Source organism: Lepus europaeus, chromosome 11 (assembly GCF_033115175.1).
Source record: "Lepus europaeus isolate LE1 chromosome 11, mLepTim1.pri, whole genome shotgun sequence".
NCBI lineage: Eukaryota > Metazoa > Chordata > Mammalia > Lagomorpha > Leporidae > Lepus > Lepus europaeus.
Genome location: NC_084837.1, coordinates 87,273,842 through 87,290,523, shown reverse-complemented (window position 1 = coordinate 87,290,523; position 16,682 = coordinate 87,273,842). Strand labels below are relative to the sequence as shown.

The 16,682-nt window shown below is 48.5% G+C and overlaps 1 protein-coding gene across 1 annotated transcript in view; it reads right to left on the bottom strand.

Annotated features, from left to right (window-relative positions):
• HACD3 (3-hydroxyacyl-CoA dehydratase 3) overlaps positions 1–16,682 on the bottom strand; it is a 46,797-nt gene that overhangs the window by 17,862 nt on the left and 12,253 nt on the right. The window contains exons 2-5 of the mRNA XM_062206159.1: positions 7,947–7,989; positions 6,151–6,224; positions 4,219–4,383; positions 2,885–2,936 (exon numbers count right to left, since the gene is read on the bottom strand). Coding sequence (XP_062062143.1) covers positions 2,885–2,936; positions 4,219–4,383; positions 6,151–6,224; positions 7,947–7,989 — 334 coding nt within the window. The remainder of the gene's footprint in view (positions 1–2,884; positions 2,937–4,218; positions 4,384–6,150; positions 6,225–7,946; positions 7,990–16,682) is intronic.

Here is a 16,682-nt window from a genome sequence, read left to right as displayed (position 1 = left end):
TGATGCTGGCATCCCAAAAAGGCGCCGGTTCCTGTGCCAGCTACTCCACTTCCCATCCAGCTCCCTGCTAATGGCCTGGCCACCCATGTGGGAGACCTGGATGAAGCTCCTGGCTCCTGGCTTCAGCCTAGCCCAGCCCTGGCTGTTGTGGCCTTTTGGGGAGTGAGCCAGCAGGTGGAAGACCTCTATCTCTCCCAGCCTCTCTAACTCTGACTTTCAAATAAATAAACAAATCTTCTGGGGCTGTCGCTGTGGCGCAGCAGGTTAAAGCCCTGGCCTGAACTGCTGGCAACCCATTTGGGTGCCAGTTCTAGTCCTGGCTGCTCCTCTTCTGATCCCGCTCTCTGCTATGGCCCGGGAAAGCAGTAGAAGATGGCCCATATCCTTGGGCCCCTACACCCATGTGGGAGACCCAGAAGAAGCTCCTGGCTCCGGATCGGCGCAGCTCCAGCCGTTGCAGCCATCTGCGGAGTGAATCAGCAGATGGAAGACCTCTCTTTCTCTCTCTCTCTCTCTCTCTGTAACTCTTTCAAATAAATAAATAAATCTTTTAAAAAAATAAAATAAAAATAAACAAATCTTCTAGAAAAGAAAAAAAAAAAAAAACAGCCCTTGGGGTGGGTATTTGGCATGTGGTTAAGACACTAGCTGGAATGCCTGCATCTCATTTCTGAGTCCTGGGTTCCAATCCCAGCTCTACTCCTGATTCCAGGTTCCTGCTGATGAGAACCCCAGCAGGGAGTGGTGATGGCTCAAGTGGTTGGATCCTCGCCATCCAGGTGGGAGACCCAGATAAAATTCTCAGCTCCCAGCTTCAGCCAGGGCTAATGTGGTCATCTGGAGAATGACCAGGAGTTCCCTCTGTCTCCCTCTCTCTTTCTCTCTGCCTCTCAGATAAGTAAAATTTCTAAAAAATGTTTAATGGTTAAAAAAAAGCAGGTACATCCAAAGGGGCAAAAAAACGTCAAGCCTCTTCATAACATGTGACTAATTAAAATACTTTTCTTTAAAATCATAAAAATTTATTTTACTTCTGTATAATAAAGAATTTCCTTCATCAGGAAACTTTACAAATTCACAAAAAAAGTTAAAGCTTTAACAACACCTTAAAAATCCATATATAAGAATTGTTACCAATTTCTGAATTTATCCTTTTATTTAAATGATTTATTTATTTACTTATTTGAAAGGCAGAGTAATACAGAAAGAGGGAGGGAAAGAAAGATCCCCCATCATGGCTCACTTCTCAAATGGCTGCAATAGCAGAGGCTGGGTCAGGCGGAAGCCAAGAGCCTAGAACCTCATCTGGGTCTCCCACGTTGGTGCAGGGTCCAGGCACTTGGGTCATTCTCTGCTGCTTTCCCAGGCACATGAGCAGGGAGCTGGATCAGAAAGAGAGCTGCGCCGGCGCCGCGGCTCACTAGGCTAATCCTCCGCCTTGCGGCGCCGGCACACCGGGTTCTAGTCCCGGTAGGGGCACCGGATTCTGTCCCGGTTGCCCCTCTTCCAGGCTAGCTCTCTGCTGTGGCCAGGGAGTGCAGTGGAGGATGGCCCAGGTCCTTGGGCCCTGCACCCCATGGGAGACCAGGATAGGCACCTGGCTCCTGCCATCGGATCAGCACGGTGCGCCGGCCGCAGCGCGCCAACCGTGGCGGCCATTGGAGGGTGAACCAACGGCAAAGGAAGACCTTTCTCTCTGTCTCTCTCTCTCACTGTCCACTCTGCCTGTCAAAAAAAAAAAAAAAAAAAAAAGAAAGAGAGCTGCAGGGATTCAAACAGCTGCTCCCATATGGGATGCCGGCATTATTACAAGGGTGGCTTAAACCCCTGCGCCACCACATGGACCCCTGAAAATATCCCTTTAAAGCACCAGAAAATTAATTTAAATCTCAAGGTGGCCCTTTTATGTTATTATTCTTTGTCTCCACAAATCTTCTCTGTTTCTTTGCTTTTCTAAAAGTCAATATATTCCTCTCAATTAGTGGCTATTCAAATATTTTTAAAACTCCTTTGCAAAAGAAACTTTATCCAGAACCCCAATTTATAAAACACAAAAAAAGAGCTACCATGATTGAGGTTGGCCTGTTTGCTCGGCTTTCCCCTGCAGTACTTTCGGGAACCTCTGCAGCACTGGGAAACATATTTGAAAGCCACTGCTCCAAACCTTCCCCCTTCCTCCCTCATGGCACGCAAGTAGAGGTCACTAAAACTTGGCCAAGTTCTGGGTGAGACAAAGGAAGAGCTTTACTTCGGTCTGCTGTTCAGAGCTAGCTGCACACAGACCTGCACGGTCCTCCCACTGCAATGCAAGCTCTTGGGAGTGCAGGGGCTACAATGGCTCCCCCTGGCTCCCCATCAAGGGCCTATTGAAATGCTTTCCTCACCACCTGAAGCTGCTAGCTGCTGGATTTAATCTAACTACGTCACCCGGAAGATAATACGCTTACAGAGCTTCTTGCTTCTCAGTGGCTGGACAGATAGAAATAGAAACAGAAATGGATTTTTTGAATGTTAATGAATAGCAGGTCTGCCCAGACTACATCCTCCTTACGGCTGGCGAGCACACTTCTCTACGGCTGCAGGAGCGTAGCCTTGAACTCACACTCGTGTCCGCAGGTCTGTGCACCATTTGGTTGCCGACTGCCACCAGGCCAGCCCAGGACACTGAGCTGTGTCCATTCTGCTACACAGTCTTGGCTCCTCAGAGGGTTCCAGGCCCCAAACAGAAACAAGCTTTTGATGGGGGTGTGCAGTGGAGTCCGACAGGCTCATGCATACAGTTCTCCGCGGGAAGTCACCAGCTTTCCTGCCATGTTGCAGTCCCCCGGCCCCCGGCCCCCACCTCTACCACAGCTGGAAACCATCACAGCAGCAGGGGACTTACTTTCAGGGGAGCCTTCGCTTTCCAGTCGGAGTTTATTTAGACGTTCTTCTTCCTAGAACGTAGACAGAAATTTTCCAAGAACATAGTTAACATTCCCAGGTGCTTACAAAGATCCATATTCTTGGATAAGTGATCTGACTCCCTCACAGCTACCTCTCCAACTGCGTCCAGCACTCCACTGGGGAGAGTGTCTTAGCTTGTGGCGCACCTGCCACCTCCCTCCTGGGGGCATCAGCACCACGGGATGGCCCTCCAGTGTCCACAGCACTGAACCAGGCCGCCGGCCTCCAAACTGCAGAGTGGGCACCCTGCCGTGTTAGAGGTGGAAAGGACAACTAGAGGATTTGTCACAAAGAAACAAAACAGAAGTGTAAGGCAGCCAGTAGATGGCTCTTTTATTGTTCATGACTTCTAGATTCTTAGTTCAATTTTTCCAGAAACTAAGATCACATCTCTGAGTGTGAATTCATATTGAGCTTAATATGGACACAGATGGACACACATAGAAATGCTTGGAGGGCATGTGCATAAGGGGTCAGCCCACCAAGCAGCAAACGAACTCTACAGTTTGAGTTTCCGGGACCATTCTTCATGAAAAGCAGAGAGCTCCTTCGAGAAATGGCTGCTGCAGGAAATCTGAGAGCTCAAGGCCTGCAGCAGATTATGGTGCCAGGAATTAGGGAAGCAGTCAAAAAACAAAAGACCTACAAGGATAGGACTTTCTCAAAAAGACACAAAAGCTAAGTGAAACCTCTCCCAGTGGCCAAAGCTGGAACAATCTGAAAATAAAAATAGTATTTGATGACAACCCAAAGTATAAAATAAACACTCATGAGTCCATACTGCTATCAGTAAATGACATCAAACGGCCGTGTAGAAGTATGTACAATAAACTAGGTGGACACTCTACTCGGAAGCAGCACAACTCCTGAAGTGGGGGCTCCGCAGTGACTTCCTTCCAAAGAGAAGGCACGGGGTGGGCACAGGAGAGACCCCCAGCAGACAGCGCCCGAGCCAGCTGGCCCGCAGCGAGCAGCCACAGTGCTAATGCGTGTTGACGGTGTGCCCCTGACATGCTGTGGCAAGAAGGCACTTTCCCTGTGGTCTCCCTCTTCAGAAACCCCCACCCATGTCCAGCCAGAAGGAAAACACCAGCCAGACCCCAGTGGAGGAACCGTCTACAGAACACATGGCCAGTACCTGTCTGAGATCACGTCACCAGGTCTGTGAAGGACTCTTCACAAGACCCCTTCTGCAAGACTCGGAGCAGTGCTGAGTCGCCCGTGTCTCTGGGCTTCCTCATGAAGCCCTGAGGTCCTAAAGTCCTCACTAACCTTGGCTCTGAGCTCCATCTCCGCGTCGGATTCATCCAGCCAGCGGTCAAAGTCGGGGGCCAAGAACAGCGGGCGCTTCTCCTGCTTGGTGAGCCTCTCCCACCACTGGCTCACCTTCTTCTGCACGGTGATGTTCACCTGCCTCTGGGTCAGCTTGTAAACCGGCTGCGAGAGAAGGCCAGAAATGAGGACGGCCTGCCAGCTCTCACATGAAGCTGTGGGGCCGGCTTAGCGCACATGCTTTCCTTCTCCCAGCAGCCCCGACCCCCACGAGCTGAGGTGGGGCCCGTGAGATTCCCCAGCGACTGGCACAGGAGGAAATCCGGGTAAGAAAGGCAAACAGCCCTTGGTTGGCCTGGAGGGAACCTGCGGCAACCGCCTGCCAGAGCCAGTCACGCAAGCCCCGGATGCAAACACCCTCTCAGGCACACCTTGGGCTTCCAAAGCTTCCTCCCGTGAAAATGAGGGCCCTGGTTCAGCAAACCCTTGTTCCAGAAAAGGCATCCATGTCAGAAGGCGCTGGTTCAGCTACAGTGTTTCCTGTGTGAGCCTCCACTAGAGAGTCTGCCCAACCACCCACCAGCCTTGGAGGCTGTTCCTGCTCGTTTTTTCTCTACACGGCCTCAGCCTGTCTCCACAGCGAGCCCCAGGGCAGGCTCTCTGCGGCCGCTGACATCAGGGCAGTTCTCAGAGCGACTGGGTCCCTGCAGAGATCAGCGAGCTCAAGCTCCCAGGCCAAGTGAACGGTGCAATCCACCCTCTGCTGGGTGGAGAGGCTTCGCCAGCCTGAGAGAGGGGGAACCTCAATTACGTTTCCAGCACTCTTCCTAAGACCAGCTGCCTGCACCCTGATTTCCACTTTTCTCACTGCCCCTGTGGCAAAGCCCCCTCATGGGGGCTTCAACTACTTTAAGGAATCTTGCTCAAAACAGGTGCCTTATTCCTCTACCAACATCAAAATCAGAAAAATATAGGAGCGGGTGTTGTGGGGAGGCAGGTTAAGCCGCCACTTGAGATGCCTGCGTCCCCTACTGGAGTGGCTGATTCAAGTCTCAGCTACTCCACTTACAATTCAGCTTCCTGCAATGTGCACCTGGGGTGGCAGTGGATGATGGTCCCAGTATTTAAGTACATAAGAGATCCAGTACATAAGAGATCCAGATAGAATTCCTGGCTCCTGGTTTCAGCCTGACCCAGCCCCAGCTGCTGTGGCCATTTGGGGAATGAATCAGGGGATGGGACATCTCTGTCACTCCACTTTCCAAATAAATAAATCTTTAAAAATAAATAAATAAATAGAGGATATGAGAGTTGGAAGAGACCCTAGTGATCACTTGGTCCAATTCTTTTTTTTTTTTTTTTTTTTGAAAGGCAGAGTTACAGAAAAGCACAGGCAGAGAAAGAGAGAGATCTTTCATCCTTTGGTTCACTCCCCAAATAGCCAGGGCTGAGTCATGCTAAAGCCAGGAGCGAGGAGCTTCATCAGGGTCTCCCACATGAGTGCACGGACCCAAATATTTGGACCCTCTTCCACTGCTTTCCCAGGCACATTAGCAGGGAGCTGCATTGGAAATGGAGCAGCCAGGACTTGAACCAGGGCCCATACGGGATGCCAGTGCTGTAGGAGGTGGCTTTACCTGCTACGCCACAGTGTCAGCCGGTCCAATTCTTTAACACAGGAGAAAAATGGAACAAGCAAAGAGACTTGTTTGAGTTCACAGTGCAAATAAGTGGCACAGCCCAGATTCCACCCAGGTTCTGCAACTTTCCCATTCCTCTGGAACTATAGCCTGATCTGTGTTCCAAATAAGAGAACTCTATCATTCCCCTTTGGCCTTTATCTTCTCTCTCACAACCCCTGACCCCATTGCCCTAAACTGCTGGTACCCATTTCCTGAAGTGGGAAGGGAAGCGAGAAAGGGAAGAACATACCTCCGGCTTCACGAGGTCTAAGAACTCCAAGTGAAACTCATAGACATTGTCTCCTTTGGCACCGTGTCCCTGAGCTACAGAGAAAGAAATGCAGGTTACTGTGAACTTGAGGAGACCGCGGCCAGTCAAAAGGCAGCTGGGTACAGTCTTTTCATAAATACACAAATAGGAATGGATCAAAACGTATGGGAGCTCATGAGCAAAATCTTGCAACAGCTAGGGAAGCCAAACCCTGGACCAAAGTTGATCTCCCTTTGTCCTCTGATGATCAGTTCAACAGCATCTACTTAATCTCTCAAAGCAGCCCTGACAATACTCAGTAGAAATAACAGGCAAGAAAAATAATATTAAAAGCAAAGGCAAAGTTGCCACACTGATATAAATTTAACTTTCACCTTTACTCTGACTCTAAATTCAGAGCAGCGAAAAGCAGTGGGTGCACCATCTTGCCTGTGATTAAGGAAAGTCATCTCAAAGACAACTCTACATTTAAAACCTCCCAAGCGGGGCTAGCGAGGAAGCGAGAAGCTGACTTCTTCACACATTCCAGATGGAACAAGGAGGATGAATGCAGCTCGGGGCGGATGGGAGAACTGGGAAAAAAAGTCCTGGATCAGGGCACTGCCCATCCCCGTGCATAGCAAGCAGGTGCCATGCCCAGGTCAGTGACTGCTGGACCCAGTGGCTGAAGCTGGACAGCCTACCCTATCCACTCTCTGACTCATTTACTACTTGGGTTCTTCCTGGGATCTCTTCCCTCATCTGGCCACATGTATAACCTGCTTAATATTTACTACATGTGTCTATTATTCTCTAAGACCATAAATTCCTTAAGGTAGGACCCTTTATAACTCTTAAGTGGCAAGAAATCACTTTTACCCTCTTAACTTCCTTTTAAGCGTACACAACTCCCCAAGAATCCAAGAATGCCGAGTGGCTGCTTTCATGTTGGAAAGCAGACACAAAAGCCAGGCTGTACTTCCATGAAAACATATTGGGGTAGAGGGACTCTCATCTGTTCTCCAATAACCCCCAGAACTTGAACAGAGGGGGCTCCCCTGTGTGACAGTGAATGGAGAGCTTCCCTCGCAGGCAGGGCAGGACGGCTGCCGACAGATGGAGAGAAAGGAGACAGGCAGAGCCACAGGATCGGAGTGTCAGAGCCGGAAAGGCTTCAGCCCTCAGGCAGAGCACAGTGCTCCTACTGGCCTGCAAGTGCGATGTCAGGGAGCCACAGGGCTCATCGAGAACCTGTCCAGTTTTAAATGTTCACTACCTTTTTTTGCATCCTGGCTCATATGGACGGCCACAGACTGCCGTGCAGTCAGTGCCGCGCTCATCCCCCCATAGCGCTGGTGGGACGAGGCGCCACTTCAAGCAGAGATGTCAGCCCTTCACATGCTCCTCAGTTGGGAGGCCAGGAGGCCTGCAGGGCCCTGTGGAGGCTTCCTCAGGTGCCCATGGGTCCTCAGGCTTGAGAAACACAGAGTCTAACCCGACACCTTCATCCTGGAGCTCCAGAGCAGCAGTGACTTGTTGGAGGTAGTGGCAGAATTAGAGCTAAAACACACTCTCCATTTCCAGCCCAGGATTCCCTCCCTCCCCCACTGCAGCGACAGCCTTGTCAAGTGGTTTTAAAGTCTTTGCCTTTTCTAATCTTATGTTTCAAAATGATCTAGTTTACGCCAAGGATATCAGAGATGAGCAGCAATGAGAAGTGAGTAAAACAGACACGGGAAACCCTCACCCAGCCTCCAGAACTGTGCAGAAAGCAGGAAGCACCAGCCGGTACTGACCTTTGAAATGCAGCACGTTTTCCGTGATGCTGATCGCAGGGTTCTGTAAAAAAAGAGAGAGAGAGAGAGAGAGACCAAGGTTGCAGGAAGAAAAACAGGAAAAGTGAAATGAGCCCAGGCACTTCTTCCTTCTTTTTCCTTGGGATTCAGCCTCTTATTCTGTGTCTCCGGCACAGACTATATTTAAATGTTTATTTACACGCCTGGGTAGGGTTTCTCCATGTCTGTCTGTACCTGTGACTGGGGGCTCCTGCAAGACGGACTAACTGTGCAGAACAACCAGGAACCGAATCAGTGCATTCTGATGAGGGTGAATCAGGCGAGGTGCACATCGCACATCAGGAATTAAGGGGACACAAAGATCTCCAAGACTGCGGCCCTGAGCTGTGGGACACAGAATCAAGCCCAACAGACAAATACTCAGCAAGGAACATCTGCTCAAAACCAAGAGTGGTGGAAGGCAGTAGGCGTGTGGGAGACAGGAAAGCAAACACAATGGGAAGAGTGCACAGGGAACTTCGCCAAAGGTGAGACTGGTACTTCATGGAGGGGGAAGGGCTGAGGATTGCCAGCGGCTGAAGGAAAATGAAACATCCTAGAGCCTGCAGACTCTCAATCCCCAACCAACTCAAGACCTGAAGAGCTCAAAATTCTCCAAACGGCTCATTCATCCCAGAGATGGCTACATACTCTCAGCAGCATAATTTACAGTGAGATTACTTAACATGTCTTTCAGTAATGGCAAACAACCCACCTCCGACCTCTGGCTCAAGGTTAATAAGCAAAAGGTTGGAGGCCGGTGCTGTGGTGTAGCAGGTAAAGCTGCTGCCTGCGACACCGGCATCCCACATGGGCACAAGTTCAAGTCCCAGCTGCTCCACTCCGATCCAGCTCCCTGCTAATGCATTTGGGAAAGCAGCAGAAGACGGCCCAAGTGCTTGGGCTCCTGCACCCATGCAGGAAGAAGCTCTTGGTTCCTGGCTTCAGCATAGCCAAGCCCTGACCATTGCAGCCATTTGGGGAGTAAAGTAGTGGATGGAAGATCAATCTCTCTCTCTCTCTCCCCCTTTCAAACAGATAATACAAACCTGGGAGGGAGGGAGGGAGGAAAAAGATAAAAATGGGCAGGTGAAGAATACTTTAAAAAAAAAAAAGGGTAGCATGTTCCCAAGGTCACAACTGATTCATTCATTTTTCTCCTGCAGAGAGCTCTCTGCACGCCATCATGCATCAGCGGAAACCACCAGGATAGACAGAAGGCTGGAGAAGGGGTGCACCCAGGGGCCACGGAGCCTTGATGCTTTCTCCCTTAGCTAAGAGGGTTAGGAAAGGAGAGGAGGCAGGCTTAGTGGGGGGGGGGGGGGGCAACTGAGCCAAGCTTTAGTTAACTTCCCCAGCCTCAGGAGCTCACACCCTGGGCTAGAAAATCCACCGGATCCTCTCCGTGGCAGAGGAGGGGGAGGGGAGGCTATATGTCCACAGGAATGGCTCCACAGTAAGGGGACTATGGTTTCCAAGGAAACATCATCATGGAGGCTGAGGTGCTGGGGTGTCTCAGAGGTAAATTCCCAGGAGGTCCATCCCTGTGGTCCCTGTACTCTAACTGATTGGGAGGAAACAAGAGGTTTGGGTGTCCTTGTTTACTCCTCTCAGGCAGAGAGCTGCCCGACCAAGGTTTAAGTGCCCAGCCGCAGCACAAGCCCATGTCCACTAGGCATTTCTGGGAGCGAGGGGGCTTGAGACTCTAACTCAGTAATAACAGGACAGCTCCTGCCACCCAGTGGCATACAGCACATGTCAGGGTCAGCTCCTCCAAAGGTGGTGACAGTGGATACACACTTTTCAGTGGAAAAGTTTACACCAGAAACACATCCAAGCTGGGAAAGAAGAGACTCTGAAGTGATAAAGAAGATTTTTTAAAAATTTATTTATGTATTTGAAGGGCAGAGTGACAGAGAGGGAGAGACAAAGAGATCTTCCATCCATGGGTTCACTCCCCAAGTATCCACAGTAGGCAGGGCTGGGCTAGGCTGAAGCTAGGAGCCAGGAACTCCATCCAGGTCTCCCACGTGGATGGCAGGGTCCAGCACTTGAACTGTCTTCCACTGCCTTTGCAGGTGCATTAGCAGGAGCTGAATCAGAAGCAGAGCAGCTGGGACTCTAATCAGCGCTCCAATATGGGATGCCAGTGTTGCATGCAATAGCTTAACCCACTGCACCACAATGCCGGCCCCTACCTTTCTCATATTTGCCTCATAAATTGAAGTGGAAAGTGTTCCCTCTCTCTCTTCACCCAGTGAAGTCTACTAAGGTAGCCAGGCTTCAAGATGTCCCCAGGGATCCTCTCCCCACCAGCCAGTGACCCACCCACAAGTGATGTCCAACTACAACCTGTTAAGAGACGTACAGGACACCCCAACCGAGTCCTTCCTGAAGTCCCGACCCACAGAAACCGTGAAAGATAACAAACGTGACTGTTTCAAACCACAACACTGTTGTGCGACTTGTTACACAGCAACAGACAATTAGTAAAACCAGAATTACTTTTTCTTTAAATGTCTGGTGGAACTCCTGGGTAAAGTCTTCTAGACCTGGAACTGTCCCTGTGGGAAAATTCTGACTACTGATTTAATTCATTTCACAGTTACTGTGCCATTCAGGATTTCTGTCTCTTCAATAGAAACGTTATTTCTACAAGTTGACCTACTGAATCTGTTTAAGAGTCCCTTAACTTCTTGCTGTTTGTAACTTCTGTGGTTATGTCTTCTTTCTCGTCAGTGTCCTAATCCTGTCAACAGATCTAATTTCAATTGTCTTTCAGCACGTTTTAGTTTTACTGATTCTCCTCTCTGCTTTCTATTTCTGTTCCTGCCTTTATTATTTCCTCTAGCTTTGTGAAATGGAGACTCAGAGGCCATTCATCTTCAGACTTTATTTTTTCTAACATAATCATTTAAGAATACAAATTTCCTATTTTGGCCATATATCTCAAGCTTTGAATGTAGTATTTTCATAATCACTCGGTCTAAAACTTTCTGATTTGTATTATTTTTTCTTTAAAATATAGGTTAAGATGTATTTCCTAATTTCCCAGCACATGGGATTTTTCTGGTTATCTGTAGGTTATTAATTTCTACCACAACTGCACTGTGATGATCAGAGACCCCTCTCAGGGTGGTTTCAATCTTCCCAGAGTTACAGAGGCCTGCTTTAGGAAGCAGGATACAGTCAACTTTAGTAAATGTTCTGAGAAAACTTAGAAACATAAACATACTCCTGAGCTGTTTGGTACAGTGTTCTATATGTAGTCTTTAGTTTACTGCTAATTATTCACATAATCTATATTCTTACTGAATTTTGTTGTCTAATGATATCAATTACTAGGAAATCATGTTACAAATTTGTCCTGTTAACTTACATATTATTGAGGCTGTATTACTAAGAACAGATAATTTTAATATTTTACATCTTCCTGGTAAACTGAAATCTTAATCATTATGAACTTTTTTTCAAAGATTTTATTTATTTATTTGAGAGGTAGAGTTACAGACAGTGAGAAGGAGACACAGAGAGACGTCTTCCATCTGCTGGTTCACTCCCCATATAGCCGCAAGGGCCGGAGCTGTGCCCATTCAAAGCCAGGAGCCAGGTCCTTCTTCTGGATCTCCCACACGGGTGCAGGGACCCAAGGACTTATGCCATCTTCAACTGCTATCCCAGGCCATAGCAGAGAGCTGGATTGGAAGCAGCTGGGACTAGAACCAGCACCCACATGGGATGCCGATGCCACAGGCAGAAGATTTTCCTACTGTGCCACGGGGCCAGCTCCAATGAACTTTTTAATCTCTAAAAAATACATTTTACTTAAAAGAATGATCCTAAATTCATGGCTTGAGGTTTTTTGGATATCCTAAATTCTGTGAATCTGGGCTGCATATTCTTTAATGAGCCAACTTACAGTTCAAGTTCACCTGGCTGACCACAAGTTCTCAAGACAAAAGCAACTTCAGTGTTCAGCTTATCTCTTTGAGTTTCCAATTTCTTTTTTTTTTTTTAAATATATTTTATTTATTTGAAAGACAGAGTTAGAGAGAGAGGTAGAGACAGAGAGAGAGGTCTTCCATTGGCTGGTTCACTCCCCAGATGACCGCAATGGCTTCTTCTAGGTCTCCCACGCAGGTGCAGGGGCCCAAGGACCTGGGCCATCCTCCACTGCTATCCCAGGCCACAGCAGAGAGCTGGATTGGAAGAGAAGCAGCTGGGACTAGAACCAGCGCCCATATGGGATGCCAGTACTTCAGGCCAGGGCTTTAACCCGCTGCGCCACAGTGCCGGCCCCAAGTTTCCAATTTCATATCTACCTTGTTGACTTTTAAAAATGCTTTGAGTGGGGCTTTGGCACAGCAAGTTAAGTCACTAATGGGATGCCTGTATCCTATATTGGAGTACTGGATGAGACTGGATGAGATTCTCTCTCTCTCTCTGCCTCTTCCTCTGTCACTCTGTCTTTCAAATAAACAAGTCTTTTTTTAAAAAAAAAATTTTTTTGACAGGCAGAGTGGACAGTGAGAGAGAGAGACAGAGAGAAAGGTCTTCCTTTGCCATTGGTTCACCCTCCAATGGCCGCCGCGGCCTGTGCACTGCAGCCGGTGCACCGCGCTGATCCGAAGGCAGGAGCCAGGTGCTTCTCCTGGTCTCCCATGGGGTGCAGGGCCCAAGCACTTGGGCCATCCTCCACTGCACTCCCTGGCCACAGCAGAGAGCTGGCCTGGAAGAGGGGCAACCAGGACAGAATCCGGCACCCCGACCGGGACTAGAACCCGGTGTGGCGGCGCCGCAAGGCGGAGGATTAGCCTGTTGAGCCACGGCGCCTGCCTTAAAATGTTTTTATTCAACACTTGCAGTTGTTTTTAACAGAAAGGTGGATTGGTATGACCCAGCCCATCTTTTAAGAGAAAAGGAACATGCCTTTGCTTATGAAAAGAGGGGTGGTAAAGAAAAGGGTAGAAGGCGGCTCTGAGGTCAGCTAGGCCTAAGTGCAAATCCCAGTTCTATGCTTTTTTGTTTATTTCTATCACTCAGCATTTTAAAGATAATAACAGAAGCACTTACCTCACAAGACTGCTGTTGAGAATTGTAACACATGAAGAGTCTGGCAGACACTAAGCACTCACAATCCACTTACGCTTCTTCCTCTGACTGGAAAGCCCTTCCTAGCCGCCAAGTCTGTGAAACGCTACTCACCTTTTAAAGTCAAGGTCAAGTTAATTCTTCTTCCCACCTCCTCAAATCCAACATCATAATTAACAGTTCCTTTCTACTTTGTATTCACCTTTATCGTAATTGTCATGCTGTTCTGTAATTCTTATTTACTGGCTCCTCTGCCCCTCTATACTAGTTACTTGACAGGGCTCTGCCTTGTCCATCTCTATATCCTGAATCATTTAATCAGAGGAAACGGATTCAATTCACTCCATTTTCATAATCTCTGAAAGAAGCTCAGAGTCAATGACCTATGCCCCACTTAAATCTTCAGACAAGAGTTAACTTCTCATTGAATCATTAGTGCTTATCTTGGTGTGTTCAGCATCGTGCAGAAGTGAGCAGCAGGCCTGAGGCTGCTATCCTTACAAGGATGCTTCCACTCTGGGAGGCACCTCTGACCACTCACGTAACTGGGTTTCTGCCACCCACGTGGGAGACGTGGGTTGGTTTCAGCCTCACCCAGCCCAGCCCCAGTAGCTGCAGGCCATCCGAGGAGTGAACCAGTAGATGGACCCGTTCTCTCTCAACTAAAATTTTAAGTTAACAGATTAAAGGGCCTGCTTCCAAGGTCAGCTTCTGGTTGACACCCAAACTTCACTTTCCTCTATCCCCTAAGTATTAAGGGTGGTTCACTGTTCCTACAAATAATGTGATGTATTAATATCAGCCTTCCTTCCAGGAATCTGAAACTTGGCACATGGTTGGCAAAGTCACAGGAGGGAGAGGGGATAAGGGGGCCGGCCTGTGTGTGGGTTTCTCCAGACTCTGCCTGTGTTTTTTTTCCTTTGCTGGTCCTGTCCTGTATCCTTTGCCTGTAACAAATTCAGCTGTGAGTACAACTACACACCAAGCCCCATGAATTCTAGTAAATCACTGAACACGCTATGCTGGTAGTTGCTGGGAACCACCAAAATATTGTGTATTTTTAATGTTTTTCTCTCAACTTTTTATTTTAAAAAAATTTAAATCTACAAAACTGATAAAACAGCATAATAAAAACAAACACCTTTCACCAACTGATTTTATTCGGTCACATTTGCTTTTCGTCTGCACCCCCATTTCTCACTGAACCATTTCAAAATGAACTGCAGCCATTATGACACTTCACCCCTAGAAATGAGGAGATATTTCCTTACGTATTTACCAAAGCCTTCTCACAGCTAACGTCAGTCATTCCTTATCATCTAAGTCAGAGGTGGGGAACCTTTTGTCCGCCAAGTGCCACTTGGATATTTATAACACCATTCACAGGCTAATTAAAAATTAAAAATTAGCTTGCTATGAATGTACTGAATTTCGAGTCCTGCCTGCGGTTGCTTTGGCAGGGCCTGACCAGTGATGTTGCAGGCCTTACGTGGCCCACACGCAGGCCATTACCCATCCTGGATCTAAGTAAAGAATCTAGCCGGCGCTGCGGCTCAATAGGCTAATCCTCTGCCTAGCAGTGCCGGCACACCAGGTTCTAGTCCCAGTCGAGGCGCCAGATTCTGTCCTGGTTGCTCCTCTTCCAGGCCAGCTCTCTGCTATGGCCTGGGAGTGCAGTGGAGGATGGCCCAAGTGCTTGGGCCCTGCACCCACATGGGAGACCAGGAGAAGCACCTGGCTCCTGCCTTCGGATCAGCGCGGTGCGCCGGCTGCGGCGGCCATTGGAGGGTGAACCAACGGCAAAAGGAAGACCTTTCTCTCTGTCTCTCTCTCTCTCTCTCACTGTCCACTCTGCCTGTAAAAAAAAAAAAAAAAAAAAAAATTGCGGCGCCGGCACACCGGGTTCTAGTCCCGGTTGGGGCACCGATCCTGTCCCGGTTGCCCCTCTTCCAGGCCAGCTCTCTGCTGTGGCCAGGGAGTGCAGTGGAGGATGGCCCAAGTCCTTGGGTCCTGCATCCCATGGGAGACCAGGAGAAGCACCTGGCTCCTGCCATCGGAACAGCGCGGTGCGCCGGCCGCAGCGCTACCGCGGCGGCCATTGGAGGGTGAACCAATGGCAAAAAAGGAAGACCTTTCTCTCTGTCTCTCTCTCTCTCACTGTCCACTCTGCCTGTCAAAAAAAAAAAAAAAAATTAAAAAAAAAAAAAGAATCTACATTCAAACAATTATTCCAAAAATATTTAATTGTTTCAGTTCTTTATTGTAATGCAAGAAACCACCCTAAAAACTGGGGGCTCAAAACCAGCATTTCGTCTTACACGATTCTGCAGCTGACCGGGTTCAGCCAGTTCTTCGGCTACACAGGACGTGGACTCAGACTACAGCAGAGTGACTGGGCTGGGATGTCCAAGGTGGGTCATTCATCTGGCTCATAACTGCTGTTAGCTGTCATTTGGGAATTCAGCTGAGAATGCCCAACAGAATAACTGTATGTGGCCTCGCCATGTGGCCTGGGTTTCTACCAGCAAGGTTACTGAGTTCTAAGAAAAACTGTCGCAAGAGAGAGGAAGTTCAAGAGAGAAGCAGCAGAAACTGACAATCCTCTTAAAAAGGTTGTAGCCTAGAGAACTGATGGGTTTATCACAAGGTAGTATAGCTTTTCACAGCTCATGGATAACCTAATCTGGCTGAAATAAAGCTAAAAATATGGTTTTTTTTTTTAAAAAAAAAGGTTAAGCCTAGAAGTGGTCACAGCATCTCTCTGTAGCATTCTACTCACTAAGCTGCTACAGGGCGCATATGGATTCAAGGGAAGAGAAACAAAACTACATATATTGAGGGAGCTCCCGATGTGGCTATCTTTAAACTGCTATGTTTATTCTTTTTTAAAATCCAAGATCCAATCAAGGTTCATACATTAAATTTGATTGTCGTGTCTACTTTAATATAAACCTCTCCTTTTTTTAAATTATGCCAGCTCTCTTTTAAAATGTACCATGTTGGGGCCGGCGCAGTGGCACAGTAGGTTAATCCTCCACCTGCAGCACCAGCATCCCATATGGGCACCGGTTCTAGTCCCGGCTGCTCCTCTTCCAATCCAGCTCTCCGCTGTGCCCCGAGAAAACAGTAGAAGATGGCCCAAGTCCTTGGGCCCCTGCATCCACATGGGAGATGGGAAGAAGCCCCTGGCTCCTGGCTTCAGATCAGCTCTGGCCATTGCGGCCACTTGGGAAGTGAACCAACGGACGGAAGACCTTTCTCTCTGTCTTTCCCTCTCACTGTCTGTAACTTTACTTCTCAAATAAATAAAATCTTAAAAAAAAATAAAATAAAATGTACCATGCTGGGACCGGTGCCATGGCACGGTGGGTTAAAGCCCTGGCCTGAAGTGATGGCAACACATATGGGCACCAGTTCGAGTCTCAGCTGCTCCTCTTCTGATCCAGCTCTCTGCTATGGCCTGGGATAGCACTAGAAGATGACCCAAGTCCTTGGACCCCTGCACCCTCGTGGGAGACCCGGAAGAAGTTCCTGGCTCCTGGCTTTGGATCGGCGCAGCTCTGGCCGTTGCAGCCATCTGGGGAGTGAACCAGCGGGTAGAAGACC